Source organism: Eublepharis macularius, chromosome 9 (genome assembly GCF_028583425.1).
Source record: "Eublepharis macularius isolate TG4126 chromosome 9, MPM_Emac_v1.0, whole genome shotgun sequence".
NCBI classification, from domain to species: Eukaryota; Metazoa; Chordata; class Lepidosauria; order Squamata; family Eublepharidae; genus Eublepharis; species Eublepharis macularius.
In genome coordinates this window covers 23,206,195-23,232,354 of record NC_072798.1, presented here as the reverse complement: position 1 = coordinate 23,232,354, position 26,160 = coordinate 23,206,195, and the positions used below count along the sequence as shown (strand labels likewise).

Below are 26,160 nucleotides of genomic sequence, written 5' to 3'. Positions count from 1 at the left end.
TATTGTGTTTGTCTTAATTCCCTATTAAAGCATTTTTAATTGGAGAAATAGCACGAGAGGGAAGAGTTAACCCCTCCTTCCCCAGCATCATGGCCCTGATCTGTATTAATTGGCTGCTTTTTGCAGCTAGATTACACATCATGGAATCAAATTATAGATCCCTAATGAAGTATTGTTTGGTACTAAGATTGCTTATGGCGGTGCTCCTTATTGTGCGTTTCTTCCATATTTGAAACGTAAAGTATGCAAGAACTTGCCTTGGATAGGATGCCCTGGGGAAACGGTGAATGTCTGCTCCCCTAAAAGACTTATCTGCATCAGTATAAAAGATAGACAGGACTTTATATTTGCATAGACAATAGGCCGGTGTGGATTAACATTTCTCATACAAAATTAATCTGTTGGTAAATTAGTTCCCAGGCAGGAGACCACAGCAGCTCTGCAGGCTTTCTGGCAGCCTCCCGTTGCTGCTTTTCATTTTTAAAATAACCAGGAGACTGTTGCAGCGTCTTCAACGTAACACATAATTTGGCCCTGAGCCAAATGTCTTTAAGGTTGCATAGAAAGCCTTTTCATAGTAAATCGATTCTAAAAAAATCAACATAGCCAGATGTTTCCATTTCAGTACCAGATGCTTTTAAGTTTTTAATGCAGAGCCAAGGCACATCTAGCTGCTTTTCCTAGTGCATTTAAAAAAACAAACTTTTTGCATTTTTCTAACTGATCCATGTATTAGAAGCCAAGTCAGAATTTTCATAAAGGCATTGGTCCTAACATATCTCTGATCCATTTCTCTTAAGGCAATAGTTTCAGTGTTTGCTATGGAAACCTTGGGTGCATATGCTAGGGCAAACATGCCCCACGCCCCAAATTGGGATTGTATACTAGGATAAAATGGTTAGAATTCTGTTTTGAAGTGGGTGAGCCATCTTGGTTTACTCAGATTCAGGCATCATGGCAAATTCAAGCTTGATTCAAGGTTTTCCAAACTTAGAATCCGCCCATCACTTTGTATGGGCGGAGGAGGAGGAGGAAGGTATGGACACAAGCACAGCAACAAATGGCATTTGTGCCAGGCATGTTTGCCACAATGTCAGAGTGGGGTCAATAATATGGAACAGGCTAATCTTATTGATTCCAGTTGCTCATACTTCAAATTATGATGGATATGACCTGCCTGAGCTAAGAGTTTGTGACAAGTTCTGGGAGTAGCCAGCTCTGTATCTCCCACTCTTCTGTTTGTCATAGCAACAAATAATCCCAAATCTGTGACATGCTGTTGCTGTGCTCCAAGTCTGCAGACCCCAGACCACTTCATTTGTGGGATAAAGAAACTTAGAGTGCAATAATATCATATGACCTGTATTGAATTATTGGATACTACTTGAGGGGGAGATGGTTTTTGCAGCAGCCACACTAGTCTCTTCATGTGTAGTCCCAGCCTCAGTTTCAATTACTAAACCTTATTGTGGGGACAAAATTCTGCCAGTTTTTTTTTAACTTTTATATATTAGTGCAAAACAAAGAAAAAAGAAAAACAATGCTAGCAACAAAAACAATAGCACTATTGGCAAATCTATACATACTCTTAAATAAATGAGTATTCTAATACAAAATTAATGAGTAATGACTCCCTCCCAGAAGGGCCAAATAACTGGACATGTCCAAAGCATATGCTTAAGAGAGACATCTTATAAGTTACAGTGCCAACAATTAGACACTACTTAATCCTTTACTAAAAAAAGATATCCAATATACCCTAAACATAATTTTTTGCTGAGTAAGTTGCAGAAGTTTTGCCAGTTTGTGTGGCAGCTTCATGACTCGATGTGTATTATGACTTCTCTAATATCTAATTGCCAAGATGGGATGGATTTCAGCGTCAGGTCTTCCTATTAAAAAAAGTTGTAAACAGCCATATTGACCTATGCAAAACCAAGAACAAGAAACAAAATCCATGTAATCGCTTTTTATTAGGGCCAACCAAAATGAAACAAAACATCCAGTTGGCATTTGAGCTCATCAGAATTCATCAGGTTAAATGTCAAAAAAATGAAGCCAGGAAAAAATGGCTATTTCAGGTTAATATATTAAGACTTTGTCATGCCGGCCTTTGGCATTAGACTCTGACCAGCTCACAGACTCTAGCTTAATTGATGAAGGTGTTAGGTTACAGCACTTGCATTTTGGGAAGAAACAAACAAGGGGGAGGGAATCATAGTCCAGCCAGGTCCAAATGTCCCTCAGAAGCCCTTGTGGGAAGCATAGTTCTCTCTGCAGGCTGAGAGCAGATGGAAATTGGTCTTCTGTATTTTAACAATGGTTATGATCAATTTATTATGATTCACTAGGTATGTCAAATTGGGTCATTATTACTTTGTGTCCGCAGTCTTTTCCAAGGCTATTCCCATGCTGTTGACAAATCCTTCTCTTTCTCTGCTGAAATTAGGTATCTATAAAATAGAAAAAAGTTGTGAACAGGATATTGGCCACGTAAAATCCAGAGCAAGAAATAAAATCCATGTAATATAAAGTATAATGCCAACCCGCATGATCTTAAGATCCTGACCTGGAAAATCTGCTGTCTTTCCTCCTTCATTTTAATTTTCCCCCCGTTTGGCCTGATGAAGATTTCTGATAAGCTCAAAAGCTTGCACAGTGTTTTCTGTCATTTTGTTTGGTCCTAATAGAAGGTATTACATGGATTTTCCTTCTTGTTTGAAGTCTAGCCACTGCATGATACAATCTCTCTATTCATCCTGCTGACAGCACCACACATAGCTTCTTCACGAGCACTTAAGTGCAGCCAATCAGCTTGTGAATTAGCCTAAGCGCACATTAATTGCTGTCAGAGATTTCCCCCCTGTTCCCTCCCTCCTGCAACTCAGCAAGCACTGAGTTGTCATAGCTATCGTGCTGTCTTCAACTTGGCAAACCTTTAATTATGCAGGAGACTGAGAATTGATTGCCAGGAGTGTTAATTAAGCATCATTAGGTATATAGCTCATCATACCCTCTTTTTGAAGAACATTGTGAACATGCTTTGTGAAAGGCCGTCAGTGCATCTCCCAAAGTTGCTGGTGGCTGCAAGTACTCCAGCAGTGGATGTGCGGTTGCTTGGCAACTTGAAATTAAGCTGTAGTTGCTTGCTCTGATCTGTTACCTTTCCAACCCTTACAGCCAAGTAACCTGGGAAAAAATAAGCATGCAAGTATGTTGTTGTCTGGGACATTGGAAGATTATTTCAGCTAACTGGGATGTAAATAGCTCAGGCCAAATCACCAACAAGCAGGGGCCATGTTGCAGCACTAGGAGTTAGATTGATAATCCTCAGTTTTAGGAAAGTCAACCTGCTTTTGAACCCTGGATTTTGATGCTAGGTTGTGCAATGTTAGGTCAGTCCAGTGTTGAGAGAGAATAAAAAGAGAACATGGGAATACCGTGTCATGAAATGTTGTAGAATTGAGTATCCTAGATGGCCATGATTTGGAACAAAGATAAGAACCCAGGCAGGCTAAGACCAGTGGAGTGGCTGGGTTAGTCTGTTGGAGCACAGTGGCAGCTTAAAGACTAGTAACTTCCATCCCCAAATAAGCTTTCAAATACGCAATCCATTGTATCCAAAGAAGTGAGCTATGTTTCCTGAAAGCTCATACTGGAATAAATGTTGTTAGTCTTTAAGGTGCTATTAGATTTCTAGGGTTTTTGACGGAGTAAGAATCATTGTGCAGAGAGCTTGCTGGCCATCCTTCCATTCTTGTCACAGTCGTTCATCAGTGGGATGATTTTTAACACTCTTGAGTGAATCCAGGCCAGTCAGAGGCTGTCCCCAGTCACTAATGCTGCTTCATTTTTTATGATATTTATGGTGACTTTCTGCCCCAGAGCTACCTCTTCTTATTCTGCAGAACAAATGTGATGTGCTCAAGCATCTAGACCTAGTCTCGAATTTGGTAAGAGCTTTACTCAATTCAAGGGGAAAAGAAACAACAATGACAAAGTATTTAGGGAAACGTAGCATAATTTCTCCTATATCAATGGAAGTATAATAGTTATATAATCCCCTAAATACTGATAATAATGTGTGCTTATATACCACCCTTCTAGACAGATTATTGCCACACTCAGGGTGGTGAACAAAGTCAGTGTTAGCATTACTTGCCACACATTATTATAGGTGAGCTGGGGCTTAGAGGAGTGGCTTATCCAGGGCCACCTACAGAGTTCATGGCAGTAGTGGGAGTCGATCTAGCAGAGTGCTGATTTGCAACCCAGCCGCTTAACCACTATGCTATAGCAGTAGTTGTCAGTTCCCTGTGGTTAGACACTGGTAATTATGGTCATGCTAATTCAAAAATCTTTTCTCACCATCTTGGTTGTGACTGTGAAGCAAGCGTTTCCAAAAGAAGGTGGTAGGAGAAGTTGACTATGGTAGCATTGATTAAGTCAGATTTCTTTCTGATGAAGTGCTATTTTACCACTACCATGATCTTTAACATGGTAGGAGGCTGAACTACTTCAGGCTCATCCTGTGTTTTTTTGAAAGCTCCCTCTCCCCTTTGTTCAACAGACCCTCTGTTCCAAATCACTACTTGTTTTTGAATCTTCCCTCGTTTTCAAAGAGATTTCTCCAGTAACTCAAGAATGGGATGGAGAGAACTGTTCTAGGAGACACAGAGGCTCATAGCCCTATTGGTTGTACAGCCTGGTCACATGACGGTAAGATCCAATGACTCCTTTCCACTAATTTTTCTCTATTGAATGAAGACTTGACCGAAGGAAGTCATTGTATTCTGTTTGGTAGAAAGGACTCCTTGGATCCCTGGCAATTTGGATCTAGAATTACTGTAAATGCAGTTGTTGCAATTTTAAAACCTCCAATAAAAAGTGAATAGTTAAAAATGTTTCTGTTTATATTAAAGCAGTGTGGGTTGCTCCTCATATGTTTAGGCAGGTAAACCTCTTCCTCAGGTGTGCGTTTCCCTGTGGAGTTATATTTTCATGCCAGTAAAAGTTTTTGTTTGCATCTTGGGAGAGGATGTAGAGCATTCCTGGCCATCAGTGTCATGTTTAGCTTCATGGATTATACACGCCACTTCTTCTAATAGCATTGCTCACTTGACTTTGATGGGGAAAGCGTAACAATCCTTTTGTTTTTCTCCGTAGCTTCTCTTGAGACTTTCCCCAGGTGCTTTAAAAAAATGCCATGGTCCCAAACCCATCCTGTTCTCTCCCTTTATTTTGTTGCTTGCTTACACAACAAATCTAAATGAGTTTCGATGGAATTGCCATGAAGTCACAAGGTACATCTGATGGGAGATTCTGCTGCTGTCACAGAAAGCCTCTGTAATTGGCCAGCTATGGCTTTTGGTTTAATGCACTGTTTGGCATTCTATTTGTTTGTAATAGATAATTCCATTGAACACTCAATTCAGTGTAGTTTGGTATATGTATACAAGGCACAGTTGAATGTTCCAAGTTCAAATAATAGATCCAGAGGAGTTAGACGTGTTAGTCTGTAATTGCAAAATAGTAAAAAGTTCAGTAGCACCTTTAAGACTAACCAACTTTATTGAGGCATAAGCTTTCAAGATGTATCTGATGAAGAGAGCTGTAGTTCTCGAAAGCTTATTCCTCAACAAAGTTGGTTGGTCTTAAAAGTGCTATTGGACTTTTTACTATTGTTCAAATAATAGTTTGCCTTCCACACTAATTTTTCTATGGAAGGAAGAATATACAACATAAAGCAGCATTTCCTTTGAGATACTGAAAGTCTGGAATGAACATTAGTGTACAGGTTCATATAACATTTTTAAAATATGAACTCCAGGCTGATCCCTAGCAGAGATGTAAAATATAGCAATATCTGCATTGAGGAATAAGTTACTGAAAGAAAAATGCGTGTGTGTAAAACACAATGCAGTGTGATGCACCTATGGAATTTAAGATATCATACAAGCTAATGTACTCCTTCAGATCACCATTTTTGGCTGTAATCAGTTATGTCAAGCCTCTGTTTGAGAGGTTTGAGATGGACATGGAGATGGCTTGTTTTCCACACTTGTGCATGCCACTTTGCCATTTAATCCTTGCTTAAAATCCTGTTTTATTGGGAAAACCCAAACTCCAATGTGCTTTGATGTTTACATTTGGAAGTCACAGCAAATTAGACTTTGGATGAAAACTTCAGAAATTGGGAAATCCCAGTTGCACTCTGTGCATGCAAGTAAGAGGAAGGAAGCATTTGTAAATTACAATAAGGTTGTGATGTGTGAGTTCAGTTTCAAAACTCTTGGATCCTACATTACCTGTTCTTAAAGGGAGGGAAAGACATGCAAAATAGCTTGCAATGGAAGACATGTAAGGGATCTCACCTGCTTATTGCTGCTCCTTCCCCTCTTGTAGTGCCTGCAACTTCTCCCCTTCTGCTCCCTTCTTTCCTTCCCACTTAACTTTCCCTCTTGTCCACCACTTCCTCTGCTTCCTTCTCTGTTGCAGCATCTCCCCAGCTTTGTACTCTTTCCTCTAGTTCCTATACCCCCTGCCACATTTCTCCATTTTTCTTTCCTCCTCCCTGATCTTCCTTCTAGTCATGCTGCCCACCCACTCATTATTCCCTCCCCACTGACCTGAAGCTTGCAAGTGAAACTACTGCACCCCTTTTGGGTTACCTAGGCAACCACAGACAACATCATGATGTTGTTAGCAATTGTTAAGGCAATCCAAAATGGCTTGTGAGATTTTATGAAATAATCTTGCAATATCTTGGCATTTTGAAACATTTTAGTTTATCTCCTGAATTTTTTTAAAATGTAAGATTTGTTTGCCTCCAGATTTGTAGAAACAAATTTCTTTTCTATATCTGATCCCACTAGGGTGTCAGATCCCCCTGTCCTCCCGGTAGGAGGTGGGGAACCCGACACCTACCTGCCTCATTGTCTTTCATGTGCACTCTCTTGGGCCCACGTGATGATGTCACTTCTGGGAAATGATGTCACCAAGTGGGCCGCAGCCACCCTGGGAGTGCTCCCGTGCTCCATGGGGGGGGGGGTCCGAATCGGACCAGATTGGGCCTGCTACAAAGCACAGGAATGCTCCTACGCTCCACAGCCGCCTGATCTGGGCCCGTATTGACTCAAATTGGCCCAGAATGGGCTGCTGTGGCGCGTGGGAGTGCTCCCCTGCTCCGCAGTGGCCCAATTTGGGCCCGTATTGGAAGCACACCATCCCGTCTGGGAGCATACCCCCAGGAGGCCCGTGCCAGGTAAACGGGAGCAGGGGGTGGAGGGTGGAAGCAGGGGATCCCCTGCCCCCAGCGGGGGATTGGCAACCCTAGATCCCACTGTGTGGATTTTTTTTTTAATCCTCACTCTTGAGGCCAGGTTCAGAACTAGAAATGTGAAGCAGGAACTCTTGAACATTGTGCTTTACTAGTACAGATAATTGTCATGCTGTACATGGTAAACCGATTACTTTTTTAAAAAGATGTAAAGCATTGCAAAACAGTTGTATGGATTGTTGCAAAACTGGAATTGCAGTGAGAAGTCAGTTCTGTTTTTAAACAATCTAAAATAAACTTCTCTGTGTAAATGTATTGGTCTGGAAAAACTCTTTTCCCTTGTGCCAAGCACAGATGTGGAGACTAAGTGTACCTTGAAAGGCTCATTCTTGTGGGGAATGCAAACTGAGCAGGTATCTAACCAGAGTTCATGAGTGGCTGATATTCTGGAATGGTGATAATGGTTATAAACCTTTAAGCTTACTTGCAGCAAAGCAATAAAGACAAATCACCGCAATAGACTTCTTTGGCAGCTTGCCAGCTGTGCTGTAGTTGGACTCAGAAAAAAAGAGAGTATACTATTTTGTAGAATGTTTTTTTTAAAATGAGAGAAAGATGCGAGATGCGAGAGGTGAAAGTTTATACCCTAAGGTACCTTTTAAAATACTACTCTAGCAAGTTTGCTGCTTGCTAGTTCTGCATGTGACACCCTGCTGTACTACGATGAAAGGATATTCACTTCAGATGGAAATAAGTAATGGCTCATCATAACTGAGCGTGCATATTATATGTGCAAAAGAAAATGTGTATATGAGGAGGCTCAGTTTATGGTGATGCGCTGAAGGTTTAGTGTGCCATGGAAATGCTTTTTGACTAAATTAAATTATATATGTTTCCCATTCTCCACAATGTTGCTGATAAGCAGCACTATACCTCCTGCAGTTCCATTCTCAAGCGTGGTGGAGTGTCATAGCTCAGTGTAGAAGCACTTCTTTTGTATGCAAAAGGTGGCAGGTTTAATCTATGATGACATCTCCATCTAAAAGAATAGATCTCAGCAGAGCTGAGAAAGACCCAAGTTTCTGGATAGTGCTTCCAGGCAGAGCAGACAATACTGAGCTGTGTAGACCTGTGGCCTGACTCAATATAAAATGGTGTCCTGCGTACATGTTACAGCACTCATTCAGCAGCAAACTGGGGAAAGAGGGTGAAGTGCAATAAATTGGCAAGGCAATTACAGGATGTATAATCTTCAGTCATTTTTCCAGGAGTTGACTGGGCAATTGTGTTCCATCTCTGTGAGTTCTGACTGCAGCTACTTGTCAACAAGCAAAGGTTGCTTGCTTCCTGTTGGACCAATTCAACCCATTTCATTTCTATCCAAACTGGGTAATTGCCAAAGCAAAATGTTATTGCTTTGGTTTATGTTATTGTTATGGTGAATTTGTTTATTTGCATTGTACAGTGACAAAGGCATTCACGACTCAAGTTCATTTACATTTTTTAATATAAATATTACTAAAGTTGGGAAGGATTGCAATGTTGAAAGTTTTTGCTGCTTTAAAAAATAACTTTGGAGGAAGTTTCTAAGGGAATTTGTATGTAGATTTTTTTCCAGGTGCAGCTACAAAATTTGGGTGTGCTGCAACAGTGCTCTTTAAAAATGAGAAACAGCAGTTTGCTTTCAGATGTGGGGATGTTGATTCATGGCAAAAGAGGCGACGCTTGCTGAGTTTTCCACTTGAATCAGTATACAGATAGTTGTTTAACATGTATTTCTCTCCCTCTTTCCAGTAAAATTGCTGTAATTTTTTATCATGGAAAATGTCATATAGATTTATTTCCTCTTACCTATATCAATTTTTGTACATGTTTACAGAAATACCAGCTTTCTACATGTTTTACATTTGCACAGTATGTAACAAGTTGGCTTAGGTTTTCTTCCATGTATACATTGCCTTTCTACCAATCCACTTTGGCAGCTTCACGGTGGTGGTGGTGGTGGTGGTGGTAGTAGTAGTAGTAGTAACTGTGCTTATATACTGCTCTTCTAGACAGATTAGTGCCCCACTCAGAATGGTGCACAAAGTCAGTGTCATTATTATCACCACTGGCTGAGAGGAGTGGATTAGCCAAGGCCACCAGCTGAGTTCATGACAGTAGCATGCTTTGAATCAGCAGAGTGATGATTCGCAGTACAGCCACTTAACCACTATGCTACATTTTCTCCCAAGCAAAGCAGAAGACATTAGGATACTTTTTTTCAGAGATTGACATAACTATCATCAGAATAATAGTAGTTTTCCAGTAAATCCCACCCACCTAACCATTTTCGGACCTACATAAATCCATGAGCCTTTATCTCTGCAAGGGTCCTGGTTGAGAGAATCCGTACTTTGAAGATGATTGGACTATGACAAAAGGTCATGTATGCTCTCTTTCAGACTTTCTGAACTCAGGCAGGAGCAGAGCAGACTGCCTAGTGTAGATTTCTGTAGAACCTGTAACCCACAAGGGCAGCCCCCGCAGTGGTTGTTGGCATCCTCAAAGGGATGAGTATATTGTACTCTCCCAGTACCATCTAGTTGGGGATTGTCAAATTGGAGACCATTCTCAGCAGCTCAACTGGATGTCAGCAGAGTTACAAGTACACTAAAAGGATTAACATTGCGTCTTGGGTACTCCAATACAAAACTGATTGTGGTCCATAAGTGATCACACCTTTTGAAATGAGGTAGAATTTTTACAGTCTGTCACAAATTCTCCTGAGTTGATGGTAAATAGAATCCCTAGCCATTTGTTTTCACTCCAATATTTGGGTAATCTGAATTATATTAGAGGCTCCTGTGCTACATATGGAAAATTGTCTCAGACAATTTTGAGGAATTTGAGGAGACTAAAATCAGTCTCCTGACTGCAAAGTAGCAAATGCTACACCATTTTTAAAAAAGAGTTCCAGAGGAGATACAGGCCAGTTAACCTAACATCTGATCTGAGTAAATTATTAGAAATTGTTACTGAGCATAGAATTATTAAGCACACAGAGGAACAAAGCCTGCTAAAGGAAAATCAGCATAGCTTCGGTAACTTCACCAACCTTTTGGAGCCCTTTCAAGGGGTTAACAAACATCTGGAGGATGATCTGGTAGACAATTAAATACTTGGTCTCTCTGTGCCTGATGACGTGAGACATTAAATGTGAGTTAGGTTGGGGAAACTCATATTTAAATTGTGATCACACCCACCTCTGAAATAGTTAGTGTGAGGCGGGGAATGGGCTCCCAAGCCCATACGCGGAGGCAGGAGAGGCTTTGTGATTCCCTCCCCACAAACACACATGGCATGCTTTTGCAGGCAGGAAATGGCTGTGGAGTGGGCTGTTGGTCTTAATGTCTCCTGGACAGACATGTGTCTATGGCAGGGAGACAAACAGCACAGCCCTTTTCTGCCTGTGGGGGGTGTACGGGGGGGGGGGGAATCACCAAGCCTCTCCTGCCGCTGTGCGTGCCCATTTCACCAGATGCATAATGTGGAAGGTGAGTGCTGGTCACCCGTTAAACACACGTTTCCCCCAACATATCTCACATTTGACGTCTCATGTAATCAGACCCACGGTGGCTTTTGAGGGGCTGAGTAAATTGAACACTCATGGAGTAACAGGAATACTCTAGGAGGCGACACTGGGGAAGGCGTTGGCCTCTGTACCCTGTTTATTGGTGCTCCAGGGCTACTGCTTGGTTGCTGAGTGAAAAACTCTGGACTAGATGGAACACTAGTCTGATCCAACAGGGTTTCTCTTATAGTTTTCATGACATTTCTGCAGAACTATTAACACTTTGTCAAATAATGACTATACAGTGGCTCGCTGCAGAGCATGTTCTTGGCATGCAGAAGGTGAGAGTTTCGGTCCCATCCCTAGCTAAAAGAATCAGGAAGCAGGTGAAGAGAAAGACCTCTACCCAAGACCCTGGAGGGCCGCTGTCAGTCAGAGTAGACAATTCTGGCCTTGATGACCAGCGGTCTGTTTCAGTATAAGGTAGCTTCATGCATTTATGCATGCGGAATGCTTAGCCATGGTAGATCCTTCCAGGTCTCCACTAAGCCTGTTTTTGATGCAGTAGGAAGAAAGAGGTTTGCTGTGTGCACGCTGATGCTTTTAGACAGACTGAGGAGGGGGGCAGAGCTGAGCCATAGATTTATTAAAGAAAATACCACTGAATATCAGGTGGTACCTCCTTTTAAAATGAAACCCAAGCAAATACTGTGGAGACTCTGGTTTCCTGCTAAGTTTTCCCACATGCTTCCTGACAGCGTTTTTATTTGTACTTAAAACAAGCAGTGTCTGGGTTCATTTAAACTTCATTAAATTGCCCTCTGACTTTATGTTCTGAATACCTTTCAGCAAGGGTCTGCAGGTGGCCTGGGGCACCATCTGGGGTTTCTTTCTGGGAAGAATTAAAATGCCAGTATCATTATCCCACCTTTTTCCTTGTTGTCATTGTTCCATATTTAATTTTTACAAGGTTAGAATGTTCTGTGCTGCTACATTTGTGAAAGCCGTAGCTGGCCTCTTTCATAATGTGTTAAGTATTTTTTTTTTATTCCTAAAGTAGGTTCTAGGAGCCATTTCTTAGAGTTTGGTCTCAAGGCAATTATGGCTGTGAACCTTAAAATAATTCCTTTGGTGCAGGAACCAGTCATTGCACAGTATTGCTCGCAGATGTGCCCTTTAATGCTAGGACTGAAAAACAACTATGGCCCTCAACTGAATTCATCATGGGGCTCCTGAGTATGGGTTGCCCCATTCTCTTCAGTGCTGGCAGATGTCCTCTATGCACTTCCCCCATTATTGTGTCCATGGTCTTAGACAGCATTAAAAAGATCTGCACAATCTTAAGTTGCATGTATGCATTGAAACCTCCAAATGAATGCAGGGAACAGCTGACTCGGAGGGCTGTTCTACACTTTGTGACTTCCATTTGAGGAGTGCACAGGCTTGGTGCCCAGTTTGCAGCTGGGCATTGCTCACATGAAGGCTCAGTGTATGTTTCTGGGTAAGGGGGACATACATATGGCTGCTACAGTTAACATGATCACGATGCTACAGTTACAGACGTTATATTAGCTACATGTACAGCTTTCCAAGTTCAAGTGCCAGTTCTTGCAAACAGGGCCATGGCATAAGTCCTGCCCGTGATGTGGGCTGCCATCCACTGGCTCTGACCCTCAGCGGAAAATACAGTTGGATGTTATACTGTAGATAAACTTCAGATCTCTTCTAAATAAAGCTTTATGGGTTTGTATTGGGGTGAGGGAGGGTGAACTTAAGGAATTGGATTGTGGGAAGTGTTCGAGAGGAGACAGGTAATGGGCTCTGTAAGCATCCTTCAGGTCTCTTCATATTTTTAAACTGTTAATGGTGGTGGGGCGGGGAGGGGGAATCCTGCATATTTTTAACAGCAGGTGAGTAAGGTTCTCATTACTGAACTTGCCTGCTTATGGGTTGCTCTTCCAAAAAGAGATAAGTTAAGAAAGCAAGTTAGCAATGTACCTCCTGAGGTGTTTGGCATTACAGCAAAACCATTTTCTGTCTCTGTCATACACAGAAAGGAAAAGAGGACATGAAAAAAGATTGTTCCGTTTGTGCAGCATGTGGCTGATACTTAGGCTTTGTGGGAAACTCTCAGCTGAGCTAGTGTGTCTTTTATTTTTAGTTTCAACTGACATGAAATGCCTTTCATATCTCTTCAGTACTAAAGCTACAGTCTACTCCCCTCCCCCTCTTCCTTCACCAGTGAGGATTCTAGAATTTCATAGAAGTAAAATATTAAAAGCTGAAGCATGTTTTTTTTTCTTTTTTCATAAAGCCCTGTGATTGAATATTCATTTACAGCAGGGTTTTGTTGACAACGTGGCCATTTGAACACCCTGGAAAAAATATTAAAATGGGCCAGTACCTATCCCCTTCTTGCTCAGACCAATGAAGGGGTACCTGATCTGGAAGCTTTTAAAGGTTTTTAATATCAAGGGGAAATTAAAAGATTTGCAGCAATACTCAGCACCTGCTCTCGGAGCTGGGACAGTAGCCAAGCAGGACCTCAAGACAGCGGCTTGGCAGCAGGTCTGCAGGGGCCGGGTAGCACTAAATTCTAGAGGTGAGGGGCAGGTTTAAAGGTGAGGGGCAGGTTTAAAGGTGAGGGGCAGGTTTAAAGGTGCCGCCAGCCTAAGACCTTAGGGGCCAAGCATCTGCCTTTGGGTAGATGGTGGGGAATTAACTGAGGGTAAATAAGGGGATGGTTGCCCAGCAGTTGGCCTGCAATGTGGGTGCTGATCCTGAGGTAATTCAGACTATTTGTTCCTACCAAGGCCTGGCCAAAAGAAGATAACCAGCCAGATCCATAAGCCACTCTAGGTCATAGAGGTTCATATGGCATTGCCCTAGAAAAGCTTACAGGCCAGTATGGTACCCTCATCTCCTGCAAGTATCATCTGCTGCGGGATGCTCACTAAAGCCAGCTGTTGAGTAAGCCCCAGTTGGAGAAGGGCACTGTTTTTAATATTTTCTCTAACATGGTAAACTGGCTAAAGCAAGAGTGCTAGCTTTGGAGTTGAATAGCTATTAACTCCCCCCCTCCCCCCCCATGCATTTTAACCCTTAGTGCATTGAGGGGGGCAAATTTTTGCTTTTTATGTATTTTACTTATTTGAAATTCTGCTGCAGTTTCATGTGAAGTGAAGCTAAAGATAGGAAAATGGTAATGGGAACTGGTACTTAGTAATGGAGGGAATAGTGAAGGGGAAGGGGTACAGAGGGGACATTACTCACTCCTGGAACACTTGCTTGATATGTGAAAGGTCCTAGGAGAGCCAACTTTTCTAGTTGGTGCTGGAAAGGCCTTTTTTGCCTGGTTTCCAGTGTTTAAAAATTGGGAATCCATTTTCATCTTTTCTTTGTCATCTTGTGAGTTGAATTTGCTAGTGTTTGGCAGTCAAAAGCACTTCTGCTGTGTGCATAGTGAGAATATAGGTAGCCTAATGCTAAGCGGGGAGAGGAACATAATTTTTAACAGAAGTTTTGTGCAGTGCACCTTTAATAGTTCAAGGCAGGGCTGCTGCAATTTATTCTGACAACTGCAGTGGCAGTGTTGAAGGAATCTTCTGAATAATTCATTTTGCCCCAAGAAAACATCCTGCTTGTCTTTTGTACAGAAATCAAAGCCAACCCCGATTTAAAGTATATTTCCAATTTTTTCCCTCCCAGGGCATAATGAATTGTGCTGTTTCAGGTCTTTTGCTATAGTTATTAAGAAAAGGAGATTTTTTAAAAATACAAAATGCCTAGGATTCCAAAACTGATTTTTAAAAAACTGGCTACCCCAGTGAGCATTTTAATGAAATGCAGCTTTCTTTCATAAATAATGCAGTACTTGGCATTTGATTAGGTGAAGTGAAGAGGACTTTGCGCCTAATGAGATACAAAGCAAAAGAGATATTGCGCGCAGATGGTTGCCATTACCAGTGATGCATGTAGCCCATTTGTGTGTGTGTGTGTGTGTGTGTGTGTGCACATGTGCTTTGAAAGAGGGGATCCAAATGGGAAAGCTGTATTTAATAATTAAAAGCCCGTGGGATTAAATGTAAAATGACCTCTCTTTTTGAGTACTGTTCCTGTTTATAGAACCAAGGCTGTATCCTGAACCTTAATTTCAGTGTAAGATCTCTTAAGGTAGGATACCTTAAAAAGCAGAGTGAAATAGGAATGGAGCACTGGAACATCTCTTGGGAAATTCTCAGAAAAAAAGTTGAGGAGACAAATCTGGGATGGCTTTGGGCATTTCTCCCCTACAGGCTGAGCATATCTTCACTTCTTTGTTTAAAGCATCTTTGCCAATGAAGGTCAAACTAGATGAGACAGAGATCATGGATCTCACAGCTAAATCTGGAAAATTTTAATGATTAAAACTGGCGCCTCCTACTAGCAATGGAGAGGGGAAAGGATGGGTCCAAGGCTAATATGCCTGTAGAGGAATGAAACCATGAAGAGTTGAGAGGATCAACCCGTTTTTCTCTCCCTTGTGTAGGCCCAGTAAAGGCCCAGGCACCTAAAATTCAGCATTTAACGATGTTAGGGATATATAATCAAGGGTCTCCCAACATCTCACCTGTTTGGGCCCAAAATAGCTTTGCTATTAAAGAGCAAGCACATTTCATCCTATACACTGCCTCCTGAAATGGCAAGATACATTTTCCCCCCACATGGGTTCAACATTGTGAAGACAGAAGCTGCCTCTGGGGCAGAGCACTTGTGCCTTCCGCTGAATGTTTACAAAATCAGCAACCAGATCTCACTTGGGAAAAAATGGCTGTCCTATCTTGGAAAGTGCTTTCACTTGGAAAGTGCTCTTCAACTCTTGATGCCCCAGCCACGTTCACTTTCATGTATTTATTCATACAGAGAACTGGAATAGTTTTAGAGTTTATAGGAGGTTGTGTTGGAACAGTCTGAAGTGTTTGTTTTACAGCAAAATGATCATTTCCCCCCCCTTCTTCTTCCGATAGATTGTACCCTCGCCATGCAAGTGCTCTGAACAACCTAGGAACATTGACCAAAGACCTGGTGGAAGCAAAAGAGTATTATAGAAGGGCCCTCCAGTTAAATCCACAGCACAACCGAGCTCTCTTCAATCTTGGAAATCTGCTCAAGTAGGTTTTTGGTCCTATTCTGTTTCTTATGGTTTTAAAATGGAGATAATAGCCTCCTATGTGATACCAGGTTTGGCCAATCATCATAGAATTCCCAATTTCAGAGCTCTAGGGCCTGCTATGGTTTCAAGTCCTAACACAGTCCTACTTTCCACCTGTGTCTGACAAAGTGTGAAATCTGACTCACAAAAGCTTACACTACACAGTTTGACCATTAGCCTTTGAGGTGAGACAAGAGTTATCTTCTCTGTAGCAGACGAACGTAGCTGCCCTCTTGGAATCTGACTTTTCACCCAGGAAGCCATTACAGCTGACTACAGAAATGGGGACTGGAATGTCATGGTTGTGTTTCTGTACCATCCAAGGAATCTGCTGTGGTTTTTGGTTTTGTTTAAATTTTCATCCCATCTAATACAGGAGGTGGGCAAAAATATAGTGGGTAGGGGGGAATATTGTGGAAATCACACACCCCAGAATCTGTCCCCCAAGCTCCCAGGGCTTGAGCATGCTGATTTCTTATTTCTTCCTTTTCTGTTCTGGTCTCAACTGTATTCAACATTCTGCCCCTTCTAGGGTATTTCAGTTCCTATCAGGTCACTTATTGAGGGTTCCACCCTCTCCTTTTCTTTTTGGTTAGCTTACAGAGTTGTATTTTTCTACATACCTGCCGGAGTCCCCCAGGTGTGTAGAAAACCCTGAATTGTCAGTAAGTGACCTGGTTTTGCAGTATTCATCATGCACAAAGGGACTATTAGACAGAGTGATGTTTTCAGAGAGAGAGTTATTCACTGTAATACAGTATGTTTGTTTTATAGCCCACAGGATGAGATATTTCAGGCTTGTCACATTTTGTCTTTCTGTTTTAGCTATAGGAAATGCGTCCATAGGCTAGATACTGCATTTAGATAATGTAGTGAATGCTTTTTTAAAAAAAGAAAAATCGTATGTTACCATTTTCTTACCTTATATATAACACCAAAGCATGGAGAAAGGGAACTAAGGCAAAATCGTATCAGGATATCAAGCAAATAAAACTAGAAAACAGCATGTCTTCTGGTAGACTTTGGAGGAGATGGAATGCCCAGTTTGACTGGAGGCTCACCAAAGACTGAGGACTGTTTCAGACCACCATTGAAGGCATAAAGAAATTCAGGTTGTCAATTTTTTCCCCCTGTCATTAGTCACATCTGCATATGCGGCAGAATAAAGTGGCTGAATGAACTTCGAGAGCAATCCTAGACATGACTACTCAGAAAGAAGTCTCATTTTACTCCGTAGGGCTCACTCCCAGGAAAGTGTCCTTCGGATTGCAGTAGGTATCACTTTAGGCAGCAGGCAGAGAATACCATTTTTTAAAAAACCCTTCCAAGTCAAAAACTGATTCATCAGGCGAGAGAGGTTCTATTCCCACCTTCTCCCTGCTGGGCTCGTTTTCTGTTTTGGGAAAATGTTTTATAATGAGCATTAAAAAAATTAGTATTCTCTCACCTGTATTCTGAAGGGCTTCTGTCCATTGGTACCACCTCAGGACTTGGCCAGCTCATTATAGTTCATGTCCTCCATCCTAGGAATCCTATCTTCTCAATCGCAGCCTCTCCAGTGGGTTTGCTTATTTCCTGCTTTTCTAGTCCACAGTTCCCAGAACTCCCTTTTCTGCCTCTCCCAGCTTTCCCTGGTCACTTAACTATTGAATTAGCTTATTTAAAAGATTTATATCCTGCACTCTCCAGAATCTGTTCAAGATGGTTCCCTCCTCTGTCCTCTGTTTCCACTGTCTTTGAGAAGGGCAAGTGTCTGTTGCGCACCCAATGGAGGCATATGTGCTCATAATTTCTTTTAGAAATACTTACTTTAATTTTTTCCTGACCTTACTGTGAACCACTTGTTAACTGTCCAGAAGCTGCATGTAGCTTAAGGATGCAGACAGAGAGCTGGTGTTGTGTAGTGGTTACAGTATCAGAGGCCCAGGTTCAAATCTCCTCTCTGCTGAGCTTGTTGTGTAACCTTAGGTTGGTCACCTGAAAAGTCTCAATTTGTCCTCTGCTCTGCACAGGGACCATGTTGCCTAACAGTTAACTCTATTGAAACGTTAGTGTGAAAACACAGATGAAGATAGTTTATTTCTTAGTCAAGGATTCCTTTGTTCAAGTGTTGGATGCCCTGAAGAAGCTTAGTAATTGGAGCAGCAAATTAATCTTTGTAAACTTTTGGAGTATCTGTTCAGGCCAAAATTGTTGAGATGCAAATTGAACTTGAGTTTATTGCTGCAGGAATAGAATAGAACTGAGCGTACTGTTTGCTATGCTCTGCCTGTTCGTACATCAGAGAAGATAATAGACACTTGTTCTCCCAGGAGCCTTGTGTCTCCTAGGAGCCATGGCTGCTCTTGACAGGCAAATGCTGAGTGCCTGGAGACACAGCAGTGTATATATATTTAAAAAGTCTTTTGCCCCAAATCTGCACAATACTTGGAGAAGAAGGCTGGATATCCCCAGGGGTAGTGCAACAACTGTATGTTGTGGACCAGTGTTAGATCTCCAGAAGAATAATATAACTTTAAAAAAAGGAGACACCAGGTGTGTGGATCAGGACGTGACTGTACTTGGGAGAGTAAAGTTAATTCTCCCACCTCAAACTGTTACCTTGATTGAAAATGGTCTTTTGGGATGCTTTAAGCCTCAGGAGGAAAAAGGATAGGGAGAAAGGCAGGTAGCCATATTGTGCCTATGTTCATGAAATTCCACTATAGTTGCTCTGATCCATATTGGTGGTGAGTGGGGTTGAAGCAGCTTTTTGTAACTAAGTTATACGTCTCAGTCCTTTGCATGGCTTGGAGTTTGGCCTTCTGGAATGTGCCTGTTCATGGCTTGGAGTTTAGCTCCTTTTCTTAGTATGAGTATGGGCTTTACTGGGCCTTGACAGTTGGCCCATTTTGGAATTTCATGCCTGAATGGACTCAAGGAACAGACCCAGCTTCCAGCACCGGGACCTGGGTTTCCTACACATGAGTTGGTTGCCCTAGGATGAATCATGTTGGGACACCCCCCCCTCGTTTTCCCACAGCATCCTGGTGCTTTCATGTATCTCCTGGGTTTTCCTCATCTTTCCTGCAATTTTTCCCAAATCTGCTTTGCTGTGACATTCAGGGAAAGATTGCAACAAAGCCAGGATTGTTGCTGTGCAGGTGGGAAGGTCTAGATTTTCCCTGGCCCACCCACTTGGGGGCATGCATTTGGATATACCCCATCCAAAATTAAATCTGAAATTAGCTATTTTGGATTGACTCAGAGATATCCAGAATAACCAAAAGCACTCTTGATATTCTGGGAGTAATGAAAACTTGTGTCCTGGAATTTTCAGGAATGTTTCAGAGAGGTAGGGGAGGAGGGGAAAGAATCGAGCCTGTTAGTAGGCTGCTATGTGTCTTTAAATTTTGGACTAGAAGCACTGTCAGTAGTTGATAGTTGGGTAGATCGGGTCATTATTTCAAATGGGTAGACCTGGCCTTGCGACACCTGATGAAATTCCATGGCAGAGCAAGGATCCGAACCTAGTAGTTCCAGGTCCTAGTCTATCACTCAAACCAATTAACATCCCATCCACTTAACCCCCATCAGAGTTCTGGGTATCTTCCATTCTTCAATGTGATGTCCAGCCCTATGTAGTCACTGCCAATTGCTTCTGTACCTAAAACTGAGTTTGTAGGTTTCTGGAATGAGACCACAGCACTCTTTTCTCACGGGACAAAGCAACATAATGCAATATCTACTGTCACATAAGAGATAATATAATCTTTTTATGATCTCCTTTAAAGATGCTCGTTGTTCTCTGATCAAACAAAAAAAAAAACCATTAATGGAAAAATGAGGATAATTGAGAGGACGACATTGTGCTCAGGAAGCATGCCTGTGGGTAATAAAAGATTTTACTGCTGCTGAGTGGTTTTCTTAATCCTTTAACTTTTCATACTGTCGTTTCCTGTTTGCTTGCCAAATGCCGGTTTTTGTCAATGGAACAGTAATCTATTATCAGGGTCTCTAAAGGTGTCACAAAATTCCCAGGCAGGACTTCAAATGCTGGGTAAAGTGGCAAATTAACTGATCTTTTAATTGTTAGTGATTGCAGTTTTCCCATTCCTTTATACATAAGGAAGTATTCTGTCAATTGCAAAACTGATTATTTGTAAAGCCACAGATACTATCTTCTGTCTGATTGCTTGTCTATACTGTGTCCAGGCATCATGTAGTAGACATACTTGCTGTTGTTTAGGGTGCCACTGTTGATTTTCCCACTGTTGATACCTAAAGTGTAGATACGTAAATTTTCCCACTGTTGATACATAAAGTGTAGATGATGTCCCTGTATCCCTATACATCCAGGTATGTGCACTTGGGATGAATCTGATTGTACCATGGTTCCCTTTAAATATGTATGTCTAAGGATACGAGTATCTTGTCTGTACTTTTAAAATTTTATTTTAAGATATTTATACCCTCCTTTTCTCAACAGTGGGGACTTAGTGTAGCTTATAACATCATTCTCCTCTCTTCCATTTTATCCTCACAACAACTTGTGAATTGTATTGAGCTGAGAGTGTGTGACCAGCCCAAGGTTGCCCAGCGAGCTTCCATGGCAAAGTGGGGATTTGAACCTGGGTCTCCCAGATCCTTGTCCAACACTCTGGCTGTGCTTTGCTGTGAGAAATACAAGTCAAACATTTATTGTAAATTCTTTCATAGGCCACTATCTTTAAAGTGCGTTCAAAACCGTTTCCAAGTAAAATCACATACTGCATAAAAAATAGTGTGTTGGACCCAATGACTCCTTTCCACTAAACTGAATCCAATGAATCACTTCTTCCAGGTCTTCCTGTGATAGAGAAAGATGTTCTCCAACAAAAACTTTCTTCCCCAGTTTAAATTGTCAAAGGCCTTCTCGGTGTCTAAGAAAATCAAAGCAACTTGTCTTTCATTATGGTTTTCAAAATATTCCAGAATATCCAATACTGTTCTTACATTGTCCTTTAGATGCCTCCTAGGAATCCACTTTGGTCTTCATGAATAATGTCCCGTAGGATACTTTTAAGTCTTCCTGCCAAGATTGATGCAAACAGCTTATAGTCATTATTTAATAGTGATATTGGCCTGTAGTTTCTTGTCAATGTGTGATCTTGTCCATCTTTTGGAATAAGTGTTATATTGGCCTCCTTCCATGAGTCCGGCATTTTCCCGGACTTCCTGCATTTCCGGTAGGAAGATCCTGCTTGCTTGCTGCAGCAGCTGAGGTCCATCTTGGCTGACTTTCCCTCCTCTTTCTGCAGGAATTTAACGTGGGCATGAGCCTTTGGGTGTGAGTTGAAGGGCTCTTGGGCGTGGGCTCTTGAGCCTGGGGCTTGCAACCTGGGACCTGTAATAAACAGCCTGATGGACCCCAGCCCCAGCTCTGATCGCTTGTTTTTGTTTGCATACTAGTTTCAGTAATTTGGAACCTTTTCCTTTCTGTAAGCTGCTTTAGCTCCCTCCATGGAGAAAAGCAGCTTTTGCAGGCATGAACTGTCAGCTGGGTGGGCATGAACTGTCAGCAAGCAGTGATGGAAAGAGTGTAATTTCCCTCTCCCTGTTTCCTTTATTTATTGTTGAGTTGTACCAGTGCTCACTTTTCTATCCATACCTTTCTCTACAATAACCTTAAGTTTTTTTTAAAAAAATAGAATTATTCAGACTCCTTGTACCCTGTGCTGGTTTATGGATACGGGAAGATGAAGTGTAGAGAGACTACCAGTAAGTGACTTTTCTCCAAGGCACTAAAGCTAACAGTTCCCAGAGGGCAAGTGAGCTCCTTAATCAGTGCTTCTGGAGGAACTTTCCATTTAGACTGGAGGAACTTTCCATTTAGACAACAGTCTCCTGCTGATTCATGGGATGCGCAGGTTTCACTAAGCAATTTGTATTTGCTCTTCTCAGGGACTTCGATTTTTAAGTAAAATATGTTGCTGAGTTTTTGACAAGGGAACAGATGGAATTTTATGAACATAAATATAAGTATTTTGCTGCATCAGAGTTACGTATGTTGGGTCTTTGTCTGCATAACTCTTTCTATTGAAGTTACCAAACCTCTATGTGGTTTTCGAAACAGAGGCCTTTCCAGATTCCCCCCCGCCCCACACACACACAATATGCTGTAATTATTCTTTGGAGATAGGAGGATCAGCATTTCTTTCTCATGAGGTGCTCTTTCTGTTATAACAATTCCAGTGTAATAGTTGCGAGTGTGTATTGTGTGTCACTAAAACAAGCCGGAGTCAACCCCCAGGAAGTTTGCTGATAATCCCATTGGGATTTGGAGGGCAGATCTAGATGTCACATGATACTGTGACTTCACTTCCAGTCATGTAACTAGAAGTGATGTCATGGCATTGCTACAATGCTTTAGCACTCTTCCAGATCTCTATGGTTTTACAGAACATTTGGGAATGCTAGAGCATTGTGGCAACATGTGACTGGAAGTCACAGCATCATCTCCCCAGTTTTCCTTTCACTGCTGCTCTGGGCTTAACAAAGACACAAATCAAGGGCCCAGACCTAAAATTTTTGGCATATCCATTCAGGCAACACTGTTAACAGGTCAGCCATACCACCCTGGGCTCATCTCCTTGTTCGTCATTCAATGTGATATATGCTATCATGGGTCAGCAATGCCCTTCTGCTTTCAACACAGGGCAACCTGTCCCGTAGCTCTCGCTTACTGGGGATACGATGATCTCAAGATGTGGTTTAACCTTGAGCTGTGCTATTGATAAGGATGCTAAACCACTTCTGTTTATACTCCCCAAATAACAGTTTGCATAGGATTTTGTATGTATGTTTTGCCTATTGTTGGCAACCGAAATACCCTGGGCAAATAAATGGAATCATTGCTTTTCTCCCAAACACAAAGAACGGCTGAATTAAGTTTGAGAGGTTTTGGTTCTGTAAATCTATTTTTACATGCTTATGCTCCCTACAAGGAGCACATTGAAACATGCACTGTTTCCTCTTCCTCCATTGTATCCTCTCAACAACACTGTGAAGGAGGTTAGGCTAGAGGGAGAGTGGCTGGCCCAAATTCACCCAGTGGCATAGCCAGGAATTGAACCCAAATCTTCCCTACTCCCAGTTAGAGATTGGCACGAGCCACAAAAAAACCGAACCATGTGGTTCGTGGATTTTCACGAACCACAAACTGGGGCCAGCTTACGAACCAGTTTGTGGGGTTTAAATGCCCCTTTCTGGCTGCTTAGCAGTGGCAAGGGGCATTTGACAGTTTAAAGGGCCCTTTCCTGCCTTGCAAGTGGCAGGTCCCTTTAAACTATCATCTGGCCGGTGGCAGGGGGGATCAAAGCAGCAGGGCCCTTTAAACTGCCCAAACCCCAGCCCCAGCCACACACCTTGCCCTGTGGGCCCGTGGCATCCTCCCCCTCCTCCGGCGACGGGCGGGAAGGCCATTTTTGGCCCCTTCTGCTGCTGCATGGACCCACAGGGCGGCGAAGGAGGCCTAAAATGGCCTTCCCACCCCTTAAATGGTGGCCGCGGCAGCCATTTGAGGGGCAGGAAAGCCATTTTCAGCTTCCTTCGCCACCGAAAACGGCCTCCCTGCCCCTCAAATGGCAGCTGCTGTGGCCGCCATTTGAGGGGCGGGAAGTCCGTTTTCGGCCTCCTCCACTGCCCTGCAGGTCCACGCAGCAGCAGACGAGGCCAAAAACGGCCTTCCCTCCCCTCGCGGGAGGAGGGGGAAGATGCTGTGGGCCTGCAGGGCAAGGTAAGGGTGGAGGTGGGAGTGGGGGCTGGGGTTTGGGTAGCTTAAAGGGCCATGCGACTTGCAAGCGGCAGGTCCCTTTAAATTATCAGCTGGTAGGCAGCAAGGTGGAGATCCCTCCCTGCAGCCTGCTAGCTGATACTTTAAAGGGACCTGCCGCTTGCAAGCCGCAGGAAAAGTTTATATGGCCATTTCCCTGGGGACATGGCCATTTAAACTGCCCCTTTACGACCCAAACGAACCAGTAGACCAGTTCGTGGAAACGAGCTTCCACAAACCACTGGTTCGTGCGTTTTTTTGGGTCGTAATTCGATTCATGCTCATTTCTACTCCCAGTCCATCATTCTATCTGCTTCACCACACCAGCTGTAAATTGTCAAGTACTGACAACCAGAACCCATTAATGTACCTGAAAAAGCAGTTACAAAATATTTTGCTGTCTCTAAAAAACTATTTACCTGTCATGAAAGTCAACTGAACCTCCAGCTGTATTCCCAACGAAGGAGAGAACCACTAGATTTCATAGATTGTGGATGCTTGTTTTTTAAAAAAATATTATTATTTTTTAAAAAAAATATTATCAGGGGAGTTGTGCATGCCAGCATGCTACTTCTAAGAGAAAAAAATATCTCCAGGAAGGCAACAGTATTTTGGGTTCAAAATCTCCAAACTTTCTGACTGGACTGTGGCTGGATGCTGAAACCTGTTGCATTAGCATGTGTATCTCCCAGCCACAGGTGACACATACATTTGAGAGAGACTTCACTTTTTTTGGCAGCACCTTGGCACTAAACTGGTCTTTTGCTTGCCCCCCCCATTATATATGCAGTGAGTTTTAAAGAAAATTAAATGGAAGTATATGCATGATTGCAGAGTTAGCAAAGTGCATTGCTTTTTAATTTGTTCGATTTCTTCTAAGGTGGGAAAATAGTGGTGTTTATTAGTGCATGGCTACTGTCAAAAGTGGCAGTCCTGTACCTGTTCATCACCCCCCCCCTTGTAAAATTAATCATGTGACCACCAGTGAAGAGGTGGGAGGGTAGGGAAACTTACAATGCAGTGACATCACATCAAGGAAACGATGTGGGTCTGCAGTTTCCAGTATCAGCCATGTGTGCCAAAAAGTTTAGTTTTGACCTCATATAGTAAAAATTATTAGAAAAATAGACTGATCCACTGGAGCAGGAGATGTGCGTTGAGTAGTCTATAGAGTTCTAGTCCTAACAGTTTTGGAAATAGGTTTGAAAACTGCTGAAAGGTTGGAAACCTTGCTGCAAAGGCTGAAGTTCTTGTTTCTAATGTCATTTTTGTCCAGTACGTACTCAGGTCTTTTATAGGTTCGTAACAAATTCAGAATATTGTAGCATGTTGATGGAAGCAGAACTATCTTGAGTTTGATGTCTGTATTTATGTAAATTTCATGCAGTTATATTAATGATATGCAACTAATACGTTAGAATTAGCAGCAGTTCCTGGCTCAACCCAGTATGCAATGGAAATTTTGTTACGCTGTAGGCATAGTGTCAAAAGCTATCTTACCTATTATATCTTTATACCAACCTTCCTCCAATAAACTACGGGTGGCATATGTGATTCTCTTCTCCCTCAACAGGGCATGGTAGTGCCCTTGCCCTACCAAGTTTACAGAACCAGTACCACCCTACACCACATTGTGCCACTTGGATGAGGGGTTACTGTGCTCTGTCCCACGGGCAGGTCAGGCAGAGATTGATGGATTTCAGATTTCGACATCTCAATTTCTTTTGCTTCTTTGAGCCACAAGGCAACAGAGAGCTTTCTCATGCACCCCCAACTTAAGCAGGTACTGTACGCTGTGCATTATGCAACTGGTACCTTTTTAATAACACATGTCCTCATCTACCCACCCATTCCTTTCTCTCCCCCTATTCCTTTCTCTTCCCCCTCCTATCAAGTTGGAGCATTTCCAAAACATAGATGGAGACAGAGTGCAAGTTGTTATGGAATTGCGTTAAGAATCTCTGGATTGTATGCACTTCAGAAAGAGGCAGACTTCCTGGTCTGCTGCCCTCCCTTTTGAACTATTGGAGATTCCTCATGAGAATGAGTCTTGGGTTGAGGAGAACAAAGGAGAGAACCTATATTAATGGATCCCCCTCCCCCATCGCTCTTGTTTCCCATGAGGTCTGCCTGCTTTATTTTGCCTAGGTTCTCTGGGAGGTTTATGTTGTGTGGTACAATTGGAGGGGGGAAATGCAGAAAAGTAAGCGAAGGAGCTTTGTGGTGAATTGCATTCCCTGCCCAGCAAGCTCTGGGAAACTTTGTCGGCAGGTGCCAAGGTATAAAGTAGGGTAAATATCCAGTAACTGCTCCCCCTCCTCTCTGTGCTGACAGGCTGTGGAATA

General features: G+C 42.4%; 1 protein-coding gene across 1 annotated transcript in view; it reads left to right on the top strand.

Moving 5' to 3' along the window:
• TMTC1 (transmembrane O-mannosyltransferase targeting cadherins 1) overlaps window positions 1–26,160 on the top strand; it is a 178,159-nt gene that overhangs the window by 121,721 nt on the left and 30,278 nt on the right. Inside the window, exon 12 of the mRNA XM_054989117.1 lies at window positions 15,839–15,982. Coding sequence (XP_054845092.1) covers window positions 15,839–15,982 — 144 coding nt within the window. The remainder of the gene's footprint in view (window positions 1–15,838; window positions 15,983–26,160) is intronic.